Source organism: Myxine glutinosa, chromosome 1 (assembly GCF_964187855.1).
Source record: "Myxine glutinosa chromosome 1, kmMyxGlut1.1, whole genome shotgun sequence".
In the NCBI taxonomy this organism is placed as follows: domain Eukaryota; kingdom Metazoa; phylum Chordata; class Myxini; order Myxiniformes; family Myxinidae; genus Myxine; species Myxine glutinosa.
This window is the reverse complement of record NC_136261.1, coordinates 47,454,174-47,470,678: the sequence shown is the minus strand read 5'-3', so window position 1 is coordinate 47,470,678 and position 16,505 is coordinate 47,454,174. Positions and strand designations below refer to the sequence as shown.

General features: G+C 54.7%; 1 protein-coding gene across 2 annotated transcripts in view; it reads right to left on the bottom strand.

Annotated features, from left to right (window-relative positions):
- The window catches only part of LOC137423506 (uncharacterized), a 133,779-nt gene extending 117,593 nt beyond the window's left edge, over positions 1–16,186 (bottom strand). Inside the window, exon 1 of one of the 2 annotated variants that reach the window (XM_078771327.1) lies at positions 15,972–16,186. In XM_078771327.1, coding sequence (XP_078627453.1) covers positions 15,972–16,064 — 93 coding nt within the window. In that variant the 5' untranslated portion in view covers positions 16,065–16,186. The remainder of the gene's footprint in view (positions 1–15,971) is intronic. The other variant, XM_078771333.1, reaches the window with a different exon arrangement.
- Between the last annotated feature and the right edge of the window lie 319 nt (positions 16,187–16,505).

Here is a 16,505-nt window from a genome sequence, read left to right as displayed (position 1 = left end):
CGAAGAGGCCGAAAGGGGTGATGACGGCCGTCTTCGAGACGTTGTCCGGTTGGACGGGGACCTGATGGTAGCCCCGGATGAGGTCCACCTTAGAAAACACGGTCGTGTTGGCCATCCGGGCAGAAAAGTCCTGAATGTGTGGGACCGGGTAGCGGTCGGGGGTGGTGGCATCGTTGAGCCGGCGGTAGTCCCCGCATGGCCGCCAACCCCCGCCGGGCTTCTGCACATGTGCAGCGGAGAAGCCCAAGCACTGTTGGAGCGCCGCACGATCCCCAGCCGCTCCAGCGTGGCAAACCCCACTTTCGCCACCGCGAGCTTCATGGGCTCGAGTCGGCGTGCCCGGGCATAGACCGGCGGCCCGACCGTGGGGATGTGGTGCTCCACCCCATGTTTAACAGCCACCGCTGAGAAGGTGGGCCGCGTGAGGGCCGGGAAACTGGCGAGGAGGCGTGTAAAGTCGTCCGCTGCCGGAAGCGTGCAAACTAAACTCACCGGGACGGAACCTTCCAGCAAGCCGCTTGGCAAGCCGCTCGGTGAGCCGCTCAGCGAACAAGCGAGCGAGCTAAAGGTTTCGGCCTGGACGAGCCGTCTGCGCTTCACGTCGACCATCAACCCATTCGCACATAGGAAGTCCGCACCAAGCAATGCCATTGGCATGCTGGCGGTCACGAACGACCATTGAAAGCGCTGCCCTCCGAACTGCAGGGAGAGGCAGCGCTTCCCGAATGTGCGGATGGGCATACCGTTGGCGGCAAGCAACGCGGGGCCCCGGCCCGCGGTTCGCTTATCGGACGTGGAGGCAGGGATGACGCTTACCTGCGCTCCTGTATCGCAGAGGAAACAGCGCCCGGACAAGGTGTCCGTGATGAACAGGAGGCTGCCGGAACGGCCGATGCTCAGGGCCGCGAATGAGCGCCGGCCTGGTCGTTTCCCGACTTGTCAAACGAGCATGGCGGGCAACACTTATTCGCCTTGTGGCCGAACCTGGCGTGGAAATAGCACCAGGCTTGCGGCGGCGGGGGCGGCGGCGGCCGCGGTTTTCTCGGCGGCGGTGGTGGTGGTGGGCGGGGCGCGGCAGCGGCCACGAGGGACGCTGTAGCCTCTGCCCCGGGGTCCACGACGGCAGCACCGTAACTCGACCGCGTGTCGGAAGCCGCAAAGAACTTGTCGGCCTCTATGGCCAGGGTGTGGGGTTCCCTTATGTTGGAACCGGCCAGCGCGAGGCGTACCTGTAGAGGTAGCTGGCATAGGAAAAGCGCCCGGAATAAGAAATCCAGGGCTTGGTCACCCAGCAGCGACAGCATATAATCCATCCGCACGGATTGTCGTGTGTCGCCGAGTTCGAGAAGGTCCAGGAGGCGGTCGGCCCGTTCGATCTCCGTGAGGCCGAACGTGGCGATGAGGAGACGTTTGAGCGCCCTGTACTTGTGGTCGGCCAGCAGGTGCCACAGCATGGACATGACCCGGGCGGCAGTGCCGGGCCAGAGGGCGGCGACCATGTGGTAGTAACGTGTCTCGTCCGCCGTTATGCCTCAAAGCTGAAATTGCGCTTCGGCCTGCACGAACCACACATCGGCCTGTGCTTCCCAAAACTCTGGGAGTTTTACTGCGACGGCGTTGTTGGCCATGGCACGTTCAGTGGTCAGCAACGGCTGAACCAATCGGGGTCACCAGTGAGGTGTGGTGCTGCGCACACAACTTGCTTGCCAAAGAGGTAGGCCACAACGCGTTTGTTAAAACCAAAAGAGTCTTTATTACGAAAGCTCGAACTGCAGCACTGGGCGGGCTCGAGCTTAGAGCCCGCATATATGTGCCGAGGCCATGCCTAGTCCCCAGGCATGGCCGCTCGGTCGAAGGGCGGGGCATGTGCCATCGGTCCCCGCCTGGGCGCTCGCACCACCCACTGGTGCGCGGAATTATTGCCCCATGTGCACGCCACAGGGGTATACTTCCTTGCTGTTGCAGTTGGTGTAAATAGCGCCACCTTTGGTGAAGTTGAGCACGACAAGATGGATTTAATTTCCCCAGACAACGAACTGCATGACTGTCATCTGTGGTTATCATCACCACCACCATGGTTAGCTTTTCCCAGGGACGGGTTCTTTTGCTAGTTACATATAAATAGCAGGATTATTTAATTTTAACCCAACAGTGAAAGGGGAAAAATAAGATATGAAGACTTTTGAATCATTCTAGCTCAGCTACCTTACGCAGAATTTGGAACAGGTTTAAACAGGTTATTTTTATTATTGTGAAGCCTGTATTAATTAGGCTGCCCCGGAAGGGATGCAAGACAATTGCCATGCCCCCAATTGCCACATATATATATATGTATATATATATATATATATATATATATATATATATATATGTATGTATATATATATATATATATATATATGTATGTATATATATATATATATATATATATATATATATATATATATATATATATATATATATATATATATATATATATATATATATATATATATATATATATATATGCATTGTTATGAATTAGGGGTAGAATAATATCTAGATCCAGGTAGATCTGCATCGGTAGGCACTCGACTGTCGTAATAGGGAATCTACCTAGGGAATCTACCGGTAATAAGTTCTATGTTTAGCCGTATGTTGGAATAAGTTGTATCTGTGTCCCTGCCACGAGTGGGCGGGGCATGCTAATTAGTACAGGGATTATGTGTAAAATTCCCTTGTTTGTCGTTCCCTCTGTGAGCAACCCAGTGTCCCTTATGGCAACACACTCATATGCATTACATAGATCCATTAGTGTGAAGGAACTGCGCTCCAACGCGAGACGAAAGAATTGACGCGACCAAAGACGGAATTCGTCCGAGTTGCTTTATTGAAACAAAACAGCTCAGGTATTCTGACAAGCCCGTTTATCGGGCAGCAATATATATACACATTTATGTCGGGAAGTTTGCCCGGCAAAAGCTATACCGGGCATGCCCGGGTGTCAAGGGCGAGCCTTGGAAAGGCGAGTCTGGACCTGCCCGGGCGTGTTTGGCTGCGGCCTGGCAAGTCGAGGCTGGGCGTGCCCGGGCGCTCTGGGCGAGCCCTGGAAAGGCGATAGCGGGCATGCCCGGACGCTCTGGGCGAGCCCTGAAAAGGCGATAGCGGGCATGCCCGGACGCTCTGGGCGAGCCCTGGAAAGGCGAGAGCGGGCATGCCCGGGAAAGATGAGACCAGGCGTGCCCGGGAGGTTCGGGCGTGCCCGGGAACAGTGAGTCCGGGCATGCCCGGGAGAGGCGCGTCTGGCCGTGTTCTGGCCGGTGCAAGGCGATTGTGTGCATCCAGCGGTAACCGCTACACACGCCCCTCCAGAATCGACCTGCACCGGCAGGGTCAATTTAAGGGGGGTCCGGATGACCCGGCCGAAGCGACCCCTGGAGGGTCGTGGGGAGGGGTCCGACGTGGTGGTGGGTGGTCGAGCCGGGGGAACTGTGGACGGGGGGCAGCCACGCCGCGGAGGAAGGGCCAACTGTGGTGGTCAGTCGACGTTCATGTGCGCCGGTTTGAAGCGGTCCACAGAAATCCGGTCCGGCCGGCCGCCGAAGTCGACGATGAAAGACTTGTCGCCCCGTCGCAGGACCCGGAAGGGCCCGTCGTACGGCGGCCGGAGTGGTCCCCGGTGCGCGTCATGACGCACAAAGACGTACTCCGCTGTGCGAAGCGCCGGGGGGACGTAGGACTGGGGGCCACCGTGGCGGGACGTCGGCACGGGGGCAAATCGTCGGGCGGCCTCCTGGAGGTCCGAGCGCTGGCGAGCGGCGGACCAGGGACTGGTAGCGTCGGGCACGAATTCGCCCGGGACGCGGAGCGGCTGGCCGTAGACGAGCTCGGCGGCGGACGCCTGGAGGTCTTCCTTGGGGGCCGAGCGAAGGCCCAAAAGGACCCACGGCAGCCGGTCGGCCCAACCGTCGTCCTGAAGGCCGGCGATGAGTGCGGCCTTCATGGAGCGGTGAAACTGCTCGCACAACCCGTTGGCTTGGGGGTGGTAGGCCGTGGTGCGGTGCAGCGTGACCCCCAATGAACGGGCGACCGCGCCCCAAAGCTCAGACGTGAACTGTGGGCCGCGGTCAGACGAGATGTCCGCTGGTGCGCCGAAGCGCGCGACCCAGGTGGCGATGAACGCCTGCGCCACGTCGGCGGTGGTGGTGGAGGCGAGGGGCACGGCCTCCGGCCACCTGGTGGTCCTGTCCACCATGGTGAGCAGGTGGGTGAACCCCCACGAGGGGGGCAGGGGACCCACCAGGTCCACGTGGACGTGGTCGAAACGCCGTTCAGGCACGGCAAAAGGTGCCAGCGGGGCCTGGGTGTGGCGGTGGACCTTGACCCGCTGGCAGGCCGTGCAGGCGTTGGCCCAGTCGCGGATGTTTCGTCGAAGGCCGTGCCAGACGAAACGCGCCGACACCAGCTTCTGAGAAGCTTTCCGGCCCGGGTGAGAAAGGCCGTGGATGGAGGCGAAGATGCGGCGCTGCCAGGAAACGGGCACGATGGGGCGAGGCTGGCCCTGGGAGACGTCGCAGAGCAGGACGGTGCCCGCGAAGGGAATGTCGGCCAGGCGGAGGCCCGTGTCTGCCGCACGGAGTGCCTGCACCGAGGCGTCGGTGGTCTGGTCGGCCGCCATGAGCGCGAAGTCCACGCCGAGGTGGACCGCGTTCGCGCTGGCCCGAGAAAGACAGTCGGCCACGGCGTTGTCTTTGCCGGTGACGTGCCGGATGTCCGTGGTGAACTCCGACACGGCGGAGAGGTGGCGCTGCTGGCAGGCCGACCACGGCTCCGTGACCTTAGCCATTGCGTAGACCAACGGCTTGTGGTCGACGAAAGCCGTGAACGGGCGGCCCTCCAGGAGGTGTCGGAAATGGCGAACGGCCAGGAATAGCCCGAGCAGCTCGCGGTCGAACGTGCTGTAGTTTAACTCGTTCGGCCGGAGTTGCCGGCTGAAAAAAGCGAGTGGCTGCCAAACCCCGTCCACCCATTGCTCATGGACGGCGCCCACCGCGTAGTTGGAGGCGTCCGTAGTGAGGGCAATGGGCGCATTGAGCACCGGGTGAGCCAGCAGCGTTGCGTCGGCGAGGGCTCGTTTGGCGCTGGCGAAGGCCGCGTCCATGGCCGCGGACCAAACAATGTCATGCTTGGCCGGCTTGCCCCGGAGGGCCTCGTAAAGGGGCCGCATGAGCTGAGCAGCGCGGGGCACAAATCGGTGATAAAAATTCACCATGCCGAGGAACTCTTGGAGGGCCTTGATGGAACGGGGACGCGGGAACGTGGTGATGGCCTCGACCTTGGTCGGCAGCGGCACGGCCCCGGTCTTGGTGATGCGGTGGCCCAAAAAGTCAACGGTCGTCGCGCCGAAGTGGCATTTGACCGGGTTGACAATTAAGCCGTGCTCGCTGAGGCGAACCGAACAGTGTTCGGAGGTGGAGGAGGTGCTCGGCGCGGGACGTGCTGGCGACGAGGATATCGTCCAGATAGACGAAAAGAAACGGCAGGTTGCGCAGCACGCCGTCCATCAAGCGCTGGAACGCCTGGGCCGCGTTCTTGAGGCCAAACGGCATCCGCAAAAATTCGAACAGGCCGAACGGCGTGATGACGGCCGTCTTCGGGACGTCGGCCGCCCGGACAGGTACCTGGTGGTAGCCCCGTATCAGGTCAATTTTCGAAAAGATGACCCGTCCCGCCAAACGGGCGGAAAAGTCCTGAATATGCGGGATCGGGTACCTGTCGGGGGTGGTAGCGTCGTTGAAACGGCGGTAGTCGCCACACGGGCGCCATCCACCCCCCGGCTTTGGCACGATGTGCAGTGGCGAGGCCCACGCGCTATCGGAGCGCCGCACGATGCCGAGGTGCTCCAACGCGTCGAACTCGGCCTTCGCCACGGCGAGCTTGGCCGGGTCGAGGCAGCGGGCCCTGGCGTAGACCGGCGGGCCCATAGTGGGTATGTGGTGCTCGATCCCGTGCCGCACCGCGACGGCCGAAAACGTCGGCCGCGTGAGGGCCGGGAATTCCGCGAGCAGGCGAGCGAACTCGTTCGCTGCCGGGAGGGCGCACGCCAGTTCAGTCGGCGCGGAGCTGCTCATCGTGCACGCCAGGGAGCTGAAGGTCTCGGCTTTGACAAGGCGACGACGTTTGACGTCGACCAGCAGCCCGTGCGCGCAGAGGAAGTCGGCGCCCAGCAAAGCCATGGGGACGCAGGCGGTCACAAAAGTCCATTGAAAACGCTGGCTGCCGAAGCAGAGGGTGACGACGCGTGGGCCGAAAGTGTGTATGGCCGAGCCATTAGCAGCGACCAAAGAGGGCCGCAAACGGCGTCCCGCCTGTCCTGCTCGGAGGCGGGTATGACGCTCAGTTGGGCGCCGGTGTCACACAGGAAACGCCGCCCAGACGCTTTGTCCCGAATAAACAGCAAGTTGCCCGAGTGGCCGGCGCTCATGGCTGGGAATGAACGCCGGCCCGGCGGTTTCCCGACCTGCCGAAAGTGCACGGGGGCCGGCACGTCCGAGCCTTGTGTCCGAACCTGGCATGGTAATAACACCACGCCCGGTCAGGTGGAGGCCCCGGCCGTCATGTCGGAAGCGGACGGTGCGGCGTGGCGGCCGCCAGTTGCACCGGCAGTTCGGCCTCCAACCGCGCAGGGCGCTCGGGCGTCGTGGGCATCGCCTCGGACGGCGGCGGGCTCCAGGTAACCGCGCCGATGTGCTGGCCCGCCGAGGAGATCTTATCGGCTTCCCTGGCGAGGGCGCGGGAATCCGTGATCAACGTGCCAGCCAGGGCGAGGCGTACCGGGTGAGGCAGCTGGCGAAGGAACAGCTCGCGGAACAGAAAATCCGGAGAGTGCTCACCGAGCAACGAGAGCATATAGTCCATGCGCTCTGACGGGCGCGTGTCGCCGAGCTCGGGCAGAGCGAGCAGGCGCCGTGCGCGTGCTGCCGGTGAGAGGGCGAAAGCATCGAGGAGGAGTGTCTTCAGTGCGTCGTATTTGTCAGCAGCCGGCGGGTGCTCGAGGAGGCTCAAGGCGCGGGCCGCGGTGGCGGAACCGAGCGCCGCCACAACATGGTGGAAGCGGGTGTCGTCCACGGTGATGCCTCGCAGGGCGAACTGAGAGTCCGCCTGAGCGAACCAAACAGCCGCGTGAGCCTCCCAGAAGGTAGGCAGTTTAAGCGTCACTGCCGTATCCATGTCGGTAGGTCACCAATGAAGGAACTGCGCTCCAACGCGAGTCGAAATAATTGACGCGACCAAAGACGGAATTCGTCCGAGTTGCTTTATTGAAACAAAACAGCTCAGGTATTCTGACAAGCCCGTTTATCGGGCAGCAATATATATACACATTTATGTCGGGAAGTTTGCCCGGCAAAAGCTATACCGGGCATGCCCGGGTGTCAAGGGCGAGCCTTGGAAAGGCGAGTCTGGACCTGCCCGGGCGTGTTTGGCTGCGGCCTGGCAAGTCGAGGCTGGGCGTGCCCGGGCGCTCTGGGCGAGCCCTGGAAAGGCGATAGCGGGCATGCCCGGACGCTCTGGGCGAGCCCTGGAAAGGCGATAGCGGGCATGCCCGGACGCTCTGGGCGAGCCCTGAAAAGGCGATAGCGGGCATGCCCGGACGCTCTGGGCGAGCCCTGGAAAGGCGAGAGCGGACATGCCCGGGAAAGACGAGACCGGGCGTGCCCGGGAGGTTCGGGCGTGCCCGGGAACAGTGAGTCCGGGCATGCCCGGGAGAGGCGCGTCTGGCCGTGTTCTGGCCGGTGCAAGGCGATTGTGTGCATCCAGCGGTAACTGCTACAAGTGCACACATTGAATAATTCCCCGCCACCACAATGACTTTGGAAGAGCAACAGGCAGCAGCCATGTAGTACGCCACCATGGGCGACAAACATCGTGCCAGGCAGGCTGGAACCATGCCCAGGGAATGTGTGATTGGTTGGGGTAAGAGGCTGGCCACTGATTGGTGAAAGGAAGGTGGAAGGAAGCGGCACACTGATTGGCCACCAACCGTTGACACCTCGGCCAATCAGTGCAAAAGGCGCGAACACTCGGCCAATCAGTGCGGAAGGCACAAAACCTTAGAAGCAGGTTGATGATTAGAGGGCAAGGGCCGGTGACGTTAGGAGGCGGGAAAGACCACGAAGAAGTGAAGGATTGGTTGGTGGAGGAGGAGAGCTGACGTCACACCGCGGGTGACAAAATGACTTGATCGCGGGCATTCTGGGTCGTCTTCCCTGGGTTGGTCTTGGTGCTTGGGCTTGGTCTTGTCTTGGTGCTCTTGGTCTTGGTGCTCTTGGTGCTAGGTGCTTGGTCTTGGTGCTTGGTGCTTGGAGCGAGGCTTGGTGCTTGGAGCGAGGCTTGGTGCTTGGAGCGAGGCTTGGTGCTTGGAGCGAGGCTTGGTGCTACGAGCAAACGGGACCTCACGTGCGACCGACGAGCGGGTGAGCAAGGCGTGCCACTGAGCAGACAAGACCGGGGCGAGCGGGTGGCTCGGGGCCTAGCAGCGGGTGAGCGGGGGCACATCGATGCCTTTCTTTGCGCCAACCGGAGCTGCGTCGGATGATGTGCTCGAACATCAACCCGACGCTACACTGCCAAACAGATAAGCTCGCGTTCACAAATACACGACGGGACATTTCTTTTATTCATTCTCCCTTTGTCTCGCATTTGAAATCTGTGTGGGGACGTCCCAATTTAGAATTAGTTCTTCCGGCGCGTTTCTTGGTATCGGGTTCCGTAATAAATCTTTCTTTCTTGTACATTTTACCTCCCGTGTCCATGTGAGATTAATTTGCAGGGTTGAAGACTGCCGGTGAGATCGCTACAGGAAAGAGCTCGCCGCTTCTTCCTCTTCCTTCTTCCTCCCGTGCTTGCATAGTAAAAATCCGTAATTGATCGTTGCCTCCATTAAAGTTCGTTTGGCCATCCAGGAGCTCGCGGTGCACAGGTTTGAGCTGGGAGGGGGGTGGGGGGGTTCCATCATTGGTGGAGGCCCCTGTGAAGAGTTTGGGAAGGTGGTATACAGTGGAGTTGAATGATGTGAGAAGAGTGGAGGAGGTCAGAAAGAAGCTTTTGAGAGGTTTGTAGAGGATTGATGGATGTGGTTTGCCAGGTAAGTTGAAGGTATGGTGTTTGAAGTTTGGATTGATGCCACGAGTATTGTGGCCATTGATGATGTATGATATTGCGATTGGGCATGTAGAGAGGATGGAGGTTGTGGTGAGCGGTTTTGTGAGGAGGTGGTTGGGAGTGCCACGCTGTTTGACGAACATTGCCTTTTATGGTCAGGGTGGAAAACTCCAGTTTCCCTTGACATCATTAACCGAGGTGTTTAAGGTAGTGAGGGTGCGGAAGTTCATGATGTTGCGGGATTCAAGTGATGCAGTGGTAAATAATGCTCTCCCAGAGAAGAAGGGAAATCGGAAGTGGAATGCAAGAGCAGAGGTGGACGAGATGGAGGAGCGGTTGCAACAGGAGGAGGTCATGGGGATGGTACAGCACGGGAAGCATGGCTTGGGGTGGATGAAGGATGAGCGATGGGGAAAGGCATGTGTGAAAGAGAGGAGGAAGATGGTTGAGAGGGAGGTGAGAAGAAAGGAAGAGGAGGGGAGATATGTGAAAGCAGTCGGTCAGGCACAGCAAGGTGCTTGGACTAGGTGGGAAGGTGTGCGGGTGAGGATGTTGAAGTTTCAAGAGATTTGGAGGATGGAGCCAATATTGTTGAATTTCCTGTTGCGGGCAACGTATGATGTGCTTCCGTCACCAGTAAACTTGAGATTGTGGGGGTTGTTGCAGGAGGAGAGATGTTATTTATGTGGAGGTGTGGGAACGGTGCAGCATGCACTGAGTGCATGTTCAGTAGCATTGGCAGCAGGACAATACAGGTGGCGACATGATCAGGTGTTGGTGGTGGTGGTGCAGATGGTGCAACAAGAGGTGCTGAGGTCGAGAGAGAGAAGAGTGGAGAAGGAGACTGATGGGGGAGAGGTGTGGTTTGTCAAAGAGGGCCAAGTGGTAAGAGGTGGAAAGAGGAGGAGGTGGAAAGCAAAAGGGCTGTCAGATGCTTGTGATTGGCAGGTGGTGGCAGACCTAAAGCCACAATTGGTATTCCCAGAGGAGATCTGTGTGACAAGGTTGCGGCCTGAAATTCTCATTTAGTCAGGTGCAACAAGACAGGTCATCTTAGGGGAATTGTCTGTACCTTGGGAAAAGAACATGGAGAAGGTGCATGAGAGGAAGAGAGGAAAGTACAGTGAGCTGGAGGCAGAGTGCCAGGAGAAGGGTTGGCGAGTTTCGTGTCAGCCATTTGAGGTGGGGGTGTAGAGGGTATATTGGCAATTCCTTTTTTGCATTTCTTGCTCGGCTTGGAGTGTGTGGGACACAAATAAGGAGGATGTGTGACAAGTTGGCCCAGGTTGCTTGAAAGGCTCATTTTGGATATGGAGGAAGTTTTTGGAGGCACGTCGAACGGTGTAGGTTGAGGTTACGGAATAGAAATGGAGGTGTGTGTGTGTGTGTGTGTGTGTGTGTGTGTGTGTGTGTGTGTGTGTGTGTGTGTGCGTGTTGCAGGAGTGGGTCATGGGTGGGTGTGGTTTTGCATGAATGGATTTGCATGTTTGCATGAGTGGTGCATGTTGGTAAGGGTAGGTGGTTGGTTGCGTGTGTTTTTTTGTTTTTTTGGTTACTATTATTATTTCATATTTTGTGTATGTGAGTGAGTGAGTGGGTGAGGGTGTGTTTTTGCATGAATGAATTTTTGCATGAGTGTGTGTGTGTTGTTGTATATTTAGTGGTGTATGTTGTAAGGGTAGGTGGTTGGTTGGTGTTGTGTGTGGATGTGTGTGTATGAATGATCTGGTGTGTTTTGTTGGTGTTTGAGTGTTCCATCATGTTTGTTTGGTGCTGTGAATTCTGGATGTGTAGGTGTTGATGTTGTAGTTTGCGTTCGCACTGGCTGGGGGTGGGGGTATGTACGCATCCAGCAGTAATTGCTGTATGTGGATGGGTATGTGCCCCTGCTGGCCCACCTTAGCTGACCGTATCGAGGTTGAAGGGCCGAAACGGGATGATGCTGGGGACCTCGACTGAAGACCCGGTCAGTGCAGCACACTTGTGACCAGGTGTGTTTTGAACTTATATATATATATATATATATATATATATATATATATATATATATATATATATATATATATATACCAGTGGGGTCACCCGTGGGAATCCCACGGGCATGGACGTGTGTGACATTTGGACATCTTGATTTAGATGCTGCACATTAAATTTTACAAAATGGTTACTGGCAATTCATCAGATCCAGAAATGGTGTAATGAACACAATTTATTTATTTCACATAATATGTGACCCCTCACTCCTCTCCACCTGCCACTCTCCTCTCTCCACCCTCACGCCTCTCCAATCCCACTCCTCCTCACACTCCCCTCCAATAACTCCACACACTCCTCTCCAATACTTCCTCACACTCCTCTCCAATCCCTCACACTCCTCTCCAATCCCTCACACTCCTCTCCAATCCCTCACACTCCTCTCCAATCCCTCACACTCCTCTCCAATCCCTCACACTCCTCTCCAATCCCTCACACTCCTCTCCAATTCCTCACACTCCCCTCCAATCGCTCCTCACTCTCCTCTCCAATCGCTCCTCACTCTCCTCTCCAATCGCTCCTCACTCTCTTCTCCAATCGCTCCTCACTCTCCAACCCATAGCTCTTCGCTCTCCAACCCCTAGCTCCTCGCTCTCTAACCACTCGCTCCTTGCTCTCCAACCCCTCACTCCTCGCTCTCCAACCCCTCGCTCCTTGCTCTCCAACCCTCGCTCCTCGCTCTCCAACCCCTTGCTCCTCGCTCTCCAACCCCTAGCTCCTCACTCTCCAACCCCTAGCTCCTCGCTCTCCAACCCCTCACACCTCGCTCTCCAACCCCTCGCACCTCGCTCTCCAACCCCTCGCTACTCGCTCTCCAACCCCTCGCTCTACACTCTCCAACCCCTTTCACCTCACTCTCCAACCCCTCACTCCTCACTCTCCAATGCCTCGCTCCTCACTCTCCAACTCCTCGCTCCTCGCTCTTCTACTCCTCGCTCCTCTCCAATTTCTCACTCCTCTCCTACCCCTAGCGCCTCACTTTCCAACCCCTAGCTCCTCACTCTCCAACCCCTGGCTCCTCACTATCCAACTCCTCGCTCTCCAACCCCTCGCTCCTCACTCTCCAACTCCTCAGTCCTCTCCAATATCTCGCTCCTCTCCAACCCTTCGCTCCTCACTCTCCAACCCCTATCTCCTCTCTCTCGAACCCCTAGATCCTCGCTCTCCAACCCCTAGCTCCTCGCTCTCCAATGCCTCGCTCCTCACTCTCCAACCCCTCGCTCCTCGCTCTCCAACCCCTCGCTCCTCACTCTCCAACCCCTCGCTCCTCACTCTCCAACCCCTTTCCCCTCACTCTCCAACCCCTTTCCCCTCACTCTCCAACCCCTCACTCCTCACTCTCCAATGCCTCGCTCCTCACTCTCCAATGCCTCGCTCCTCACTCTCCAACCCCTTTCCCCTCACTCTCCAACCCCTTTCCCCTCACTCTCCAACCCCTCGCTCCTCACTCTCCAATGCCTCGCTCCTCACTCTCCAACCCCTCGCTCCTCGCTCTTCAACTCCTCGCTCCTCTCCAATTTCTCGCTCCTCCCCAACCCTTCGCCCCTCACTCTCCAACCCCTATCTCCTCTCTCTCGAACCCCTAGCTCCTCGCTCTCCAACCCCTAGCTCCTCGCTCTCCAACCCCTAGATCCTCGCTCTTCAACCCATAGCTCTTCGCTCTCCAACCCCTAGCTCCTCGCTCTCCAACCACTCACTCCTTGCTCTCCAGCCCCTCGCTCCTCGCTCTCCAACCCCTCGCTCCTCGCTCTCCAACCCCTCGCTCCTCGCTCTCCAACCCCTATCTCCTCACTCTCCAACCTCTAGCTCCTCACTCTCCAACTCCTCACTCTCACACTCCTCAGTCCTCTCCAATTTCTCGCTCCTCTCCAACCCTTCCCCCCTCACTCTCCAACCCCTATCTCCTCTCTCTCGAACCCCTAGCTCCTCGCTCTCCAACCCCTAGCTCCTCGCTCTCCAACCCCTAGCTCCTCGCTCTCCAACCCATAGCTCTTCGCTCTCCAACTCCTCGCTCCTCACTCTCCAACCCCTCGCCCCTCACTCTCCAACCCCTTGCTCCTCACACTCCAACTCCTCGTCCTCACTCTCCAACCCCTAGCTCCTCACTCTCCAACCCCTCACTCCTCTCCAATTTCTCGCTCCTCTCCAACCCCGAGCCCCTCACTCTCCAACCCCCAGCTCCTCACTCCCCAACCCCTATATTCTCACTCTCCAACCCCTAGCTCCTCACTCTCCAACCCCTAACTCCTCTCCAACTCCTCGCTCCTCTCCAACCCTCCTCATCGTTGTTGCAGCAGCATCCTGTGTGAGTCTGTGATCACGTTCGTCGAGGGTCTCGTTCTCCCGTCTCGTTCTTTTTCTTGCTGCAGTCTAGTGGGATCACCCATGGGAATCCCACGGGCATGGACGTGTGTGACATTTGGACATCTTGATTTAGATGCTGCACATTAAATTTTACAAAATGGTTACTGGCAATTCATCAGATCCAGAAATGGTGTAATGAACACAATTTATTTATTTCACATAATATGTGACCCCTCACTCCTCTCCACCTGCCACTCTCCTCTCTCCATCCTCACGCCTCTCCAATCCCACTCCTCCTCACACTCCCCTCCAATGCCTCCTCACACTCCTCTTCAATACTTCCTCAACTCCTCTCCAATCCCTCACACTCCTATCCAATCCCTCACACACCTCTCCAATCCCTCACACTCCTCTCCAATTCCTCACACTCCCCTCTAACCGCTCCTCACTCTCCTCTCCAATCGCTCCTCACTCTCCTCTCCAATAGCTCCTCACTCTCCACTCCAATCGGCCCTCACTTTCCACTCCAATCGTCCCTCACTCTCCAACTCCTCGCTCCTCACTCTCCAACACCTAGTTCCTTGCTCTCCAACCCCTCGCTCCTCGCTCTCCAACCCGTCACCCCTCACTCTCCAACCCCTCGCTCCTCACTCTCCAACCCCTAGCTCCTCACTCTCCAACCCCTAGCTCCTCGCTCTCCAACCCCTAGCTCCTCGCTCTCCAACCCCTAGCTCCTCGCTCTCCAACCCCTAGCTCCTCACTCTCCAACCGCTAGCTCCTCGCTCTCCAACCCCTCGCTCCTCGCTCTCCAACCCCTCGCTCTCCAACCCTTCACTCCTCACTCTCCAACCCGTCACCCCTCACTCTCCAACCCCTCGCTCCTCACTCTCCAACTCCTCGCCCGTCTCATTCATTTTGGAAATGGAGGTTTCCACGCAACGCATGAATTGTCACGATCCTCAAGAGGAAGTGTCTCGTAATCATCAAATGGCAAGTAAATTACATTGTGAAAATTTAAGATTTGAAATAAACCTATTTAAAGTGTATGTGCACATAACTAATAAAAAAAAACGAAGAAATATCTCTCGGTAATTTCCTGAAACATATTTTAGTTTTTACTTCCGGATAATAATGTTGAATGAAATAAGAACGAAGACATACATGTCGTTTTGTGACGACTTTCATCAAAAGTAAAAGTAATATATCTTAACGGAAAAGAAAAAGCGAATTTTTAATATATGTCGACATTTTCCCGACTGTTATTTTAGGCGGTGTATTTTCGTGTATCATTGTGGCGCAATTTTTATAAATATATCTCTGCATTTTCCCATGTGTGCGTGAATGTTCTCAATTATTTCTGACACCGAGTCTAAAACCATCGATAAAAATTAAATCAGACGGTGAATTCGAGATAAAATCGTGAGGGTGACTCAATGAATGGGCTTTATTTTACAGGCCTTTGAGAAATCACTTCGTTCTATAAACGGAAACTTTCATGAGATTCTCTTCCCGTTTTTTTTCAACCGAGTCTAAAACTATGTTAGCGGCTGTTAAAAATGAAATGATATATCGAATTAGAGTTGAAATAAACCTGTGTGAGAGAGAAAGACAGCACGGGCCTAACTAAACAGGCCTCAAAGCTATTCAAGTTAATAAAATGGTGGATATTTGTTTACATGAAGCCTCTCCAAGAATGGGTGGAGCTAGTCTGTAAACGGAGTAAGCCACACCCCCGGACAGACAGACAGACAGACAGACAGATAGAATCACCTTCTCCTATTATGATATATATATATATATATATATATATATATATATATTATATGCATGTATATACATATATGTATGTGTACATTGTGGCCGACACACACACATATATATGTGTATGTATATATATATTGTAATTATATATATATATATATATAAAATATATATATATATATATATAGATATATATATATATGTATATATATATATATATATATATATATATATATATATATATATATATATATATAAATATAATAAATAATTATAAATATAATATAAATATAATATTTATATATAAATATATATAAATATATATATTTATATATATTAAATACAATTATCATAAATATATATATATATATACACGTACACACACACACACACACACACACACACACACACACACACACATACACACACACAGTAATGGATGGCATTGGTATAATCAATAAATTAGCATCTTGTTTCATATAATAATGGCGTGCAGTTTTAGTGTACCTAAAATTAAATAGAATTATCACCCAAATATCATACTGTACAAGTACAATCGCACGGACACGCTCAATCCACACTGTATTATCTATCACACGGTGGTGGGAAACGCGCGATATGAAAGAGGAGAAGACACCATGCATCGGGATATTATGAAAAAGAGCTGTGATCATGATGAATAATACAAATAACGAGTTCGGGTTAATGAGGGTCCGAGGTTGAACACTCACGGAGAGAGGGGGAAGCGGCGAGCAGAAGCTTTCGGGGATGGAGAGGAGGGAGACCACGTACAGGAGAAGAGCAAACACAAGTCCCTGCGCCATCGCCGATCGTGCTGTACCAGCTCATGAATATTAATATCGCGTCCGATTATATATACTTCACAATTAAAAATCCAGATTTTGCGGCACTAATTCCATTCCTAGATGTACCTGAGGAAACCAGCTCTCTGTCATCGTCCTTGAGGCAAAACGTCACATTAAATACGTTTCTAACAAACAATTTCGAATTGTCAATAATGTGGATGTGTTTTTATAAAATCATTAAATGTCACGAGTCGCGGATGTACGGGATTTGTAAGATAAAGTCCTATTTTGTGAATTATATGATGATGTGTCCAAGACCATGTCACCTTCACGATTTAGTGCGTTAACGCTCGACGTGTCATGGAGCTTCCAATACGTTAAGTAATTCCAGTCAATGCTCATTATAAAACCAAGACGATAACATGAATATTAATCAGGTTCGAGTGACGTAGACAGAAA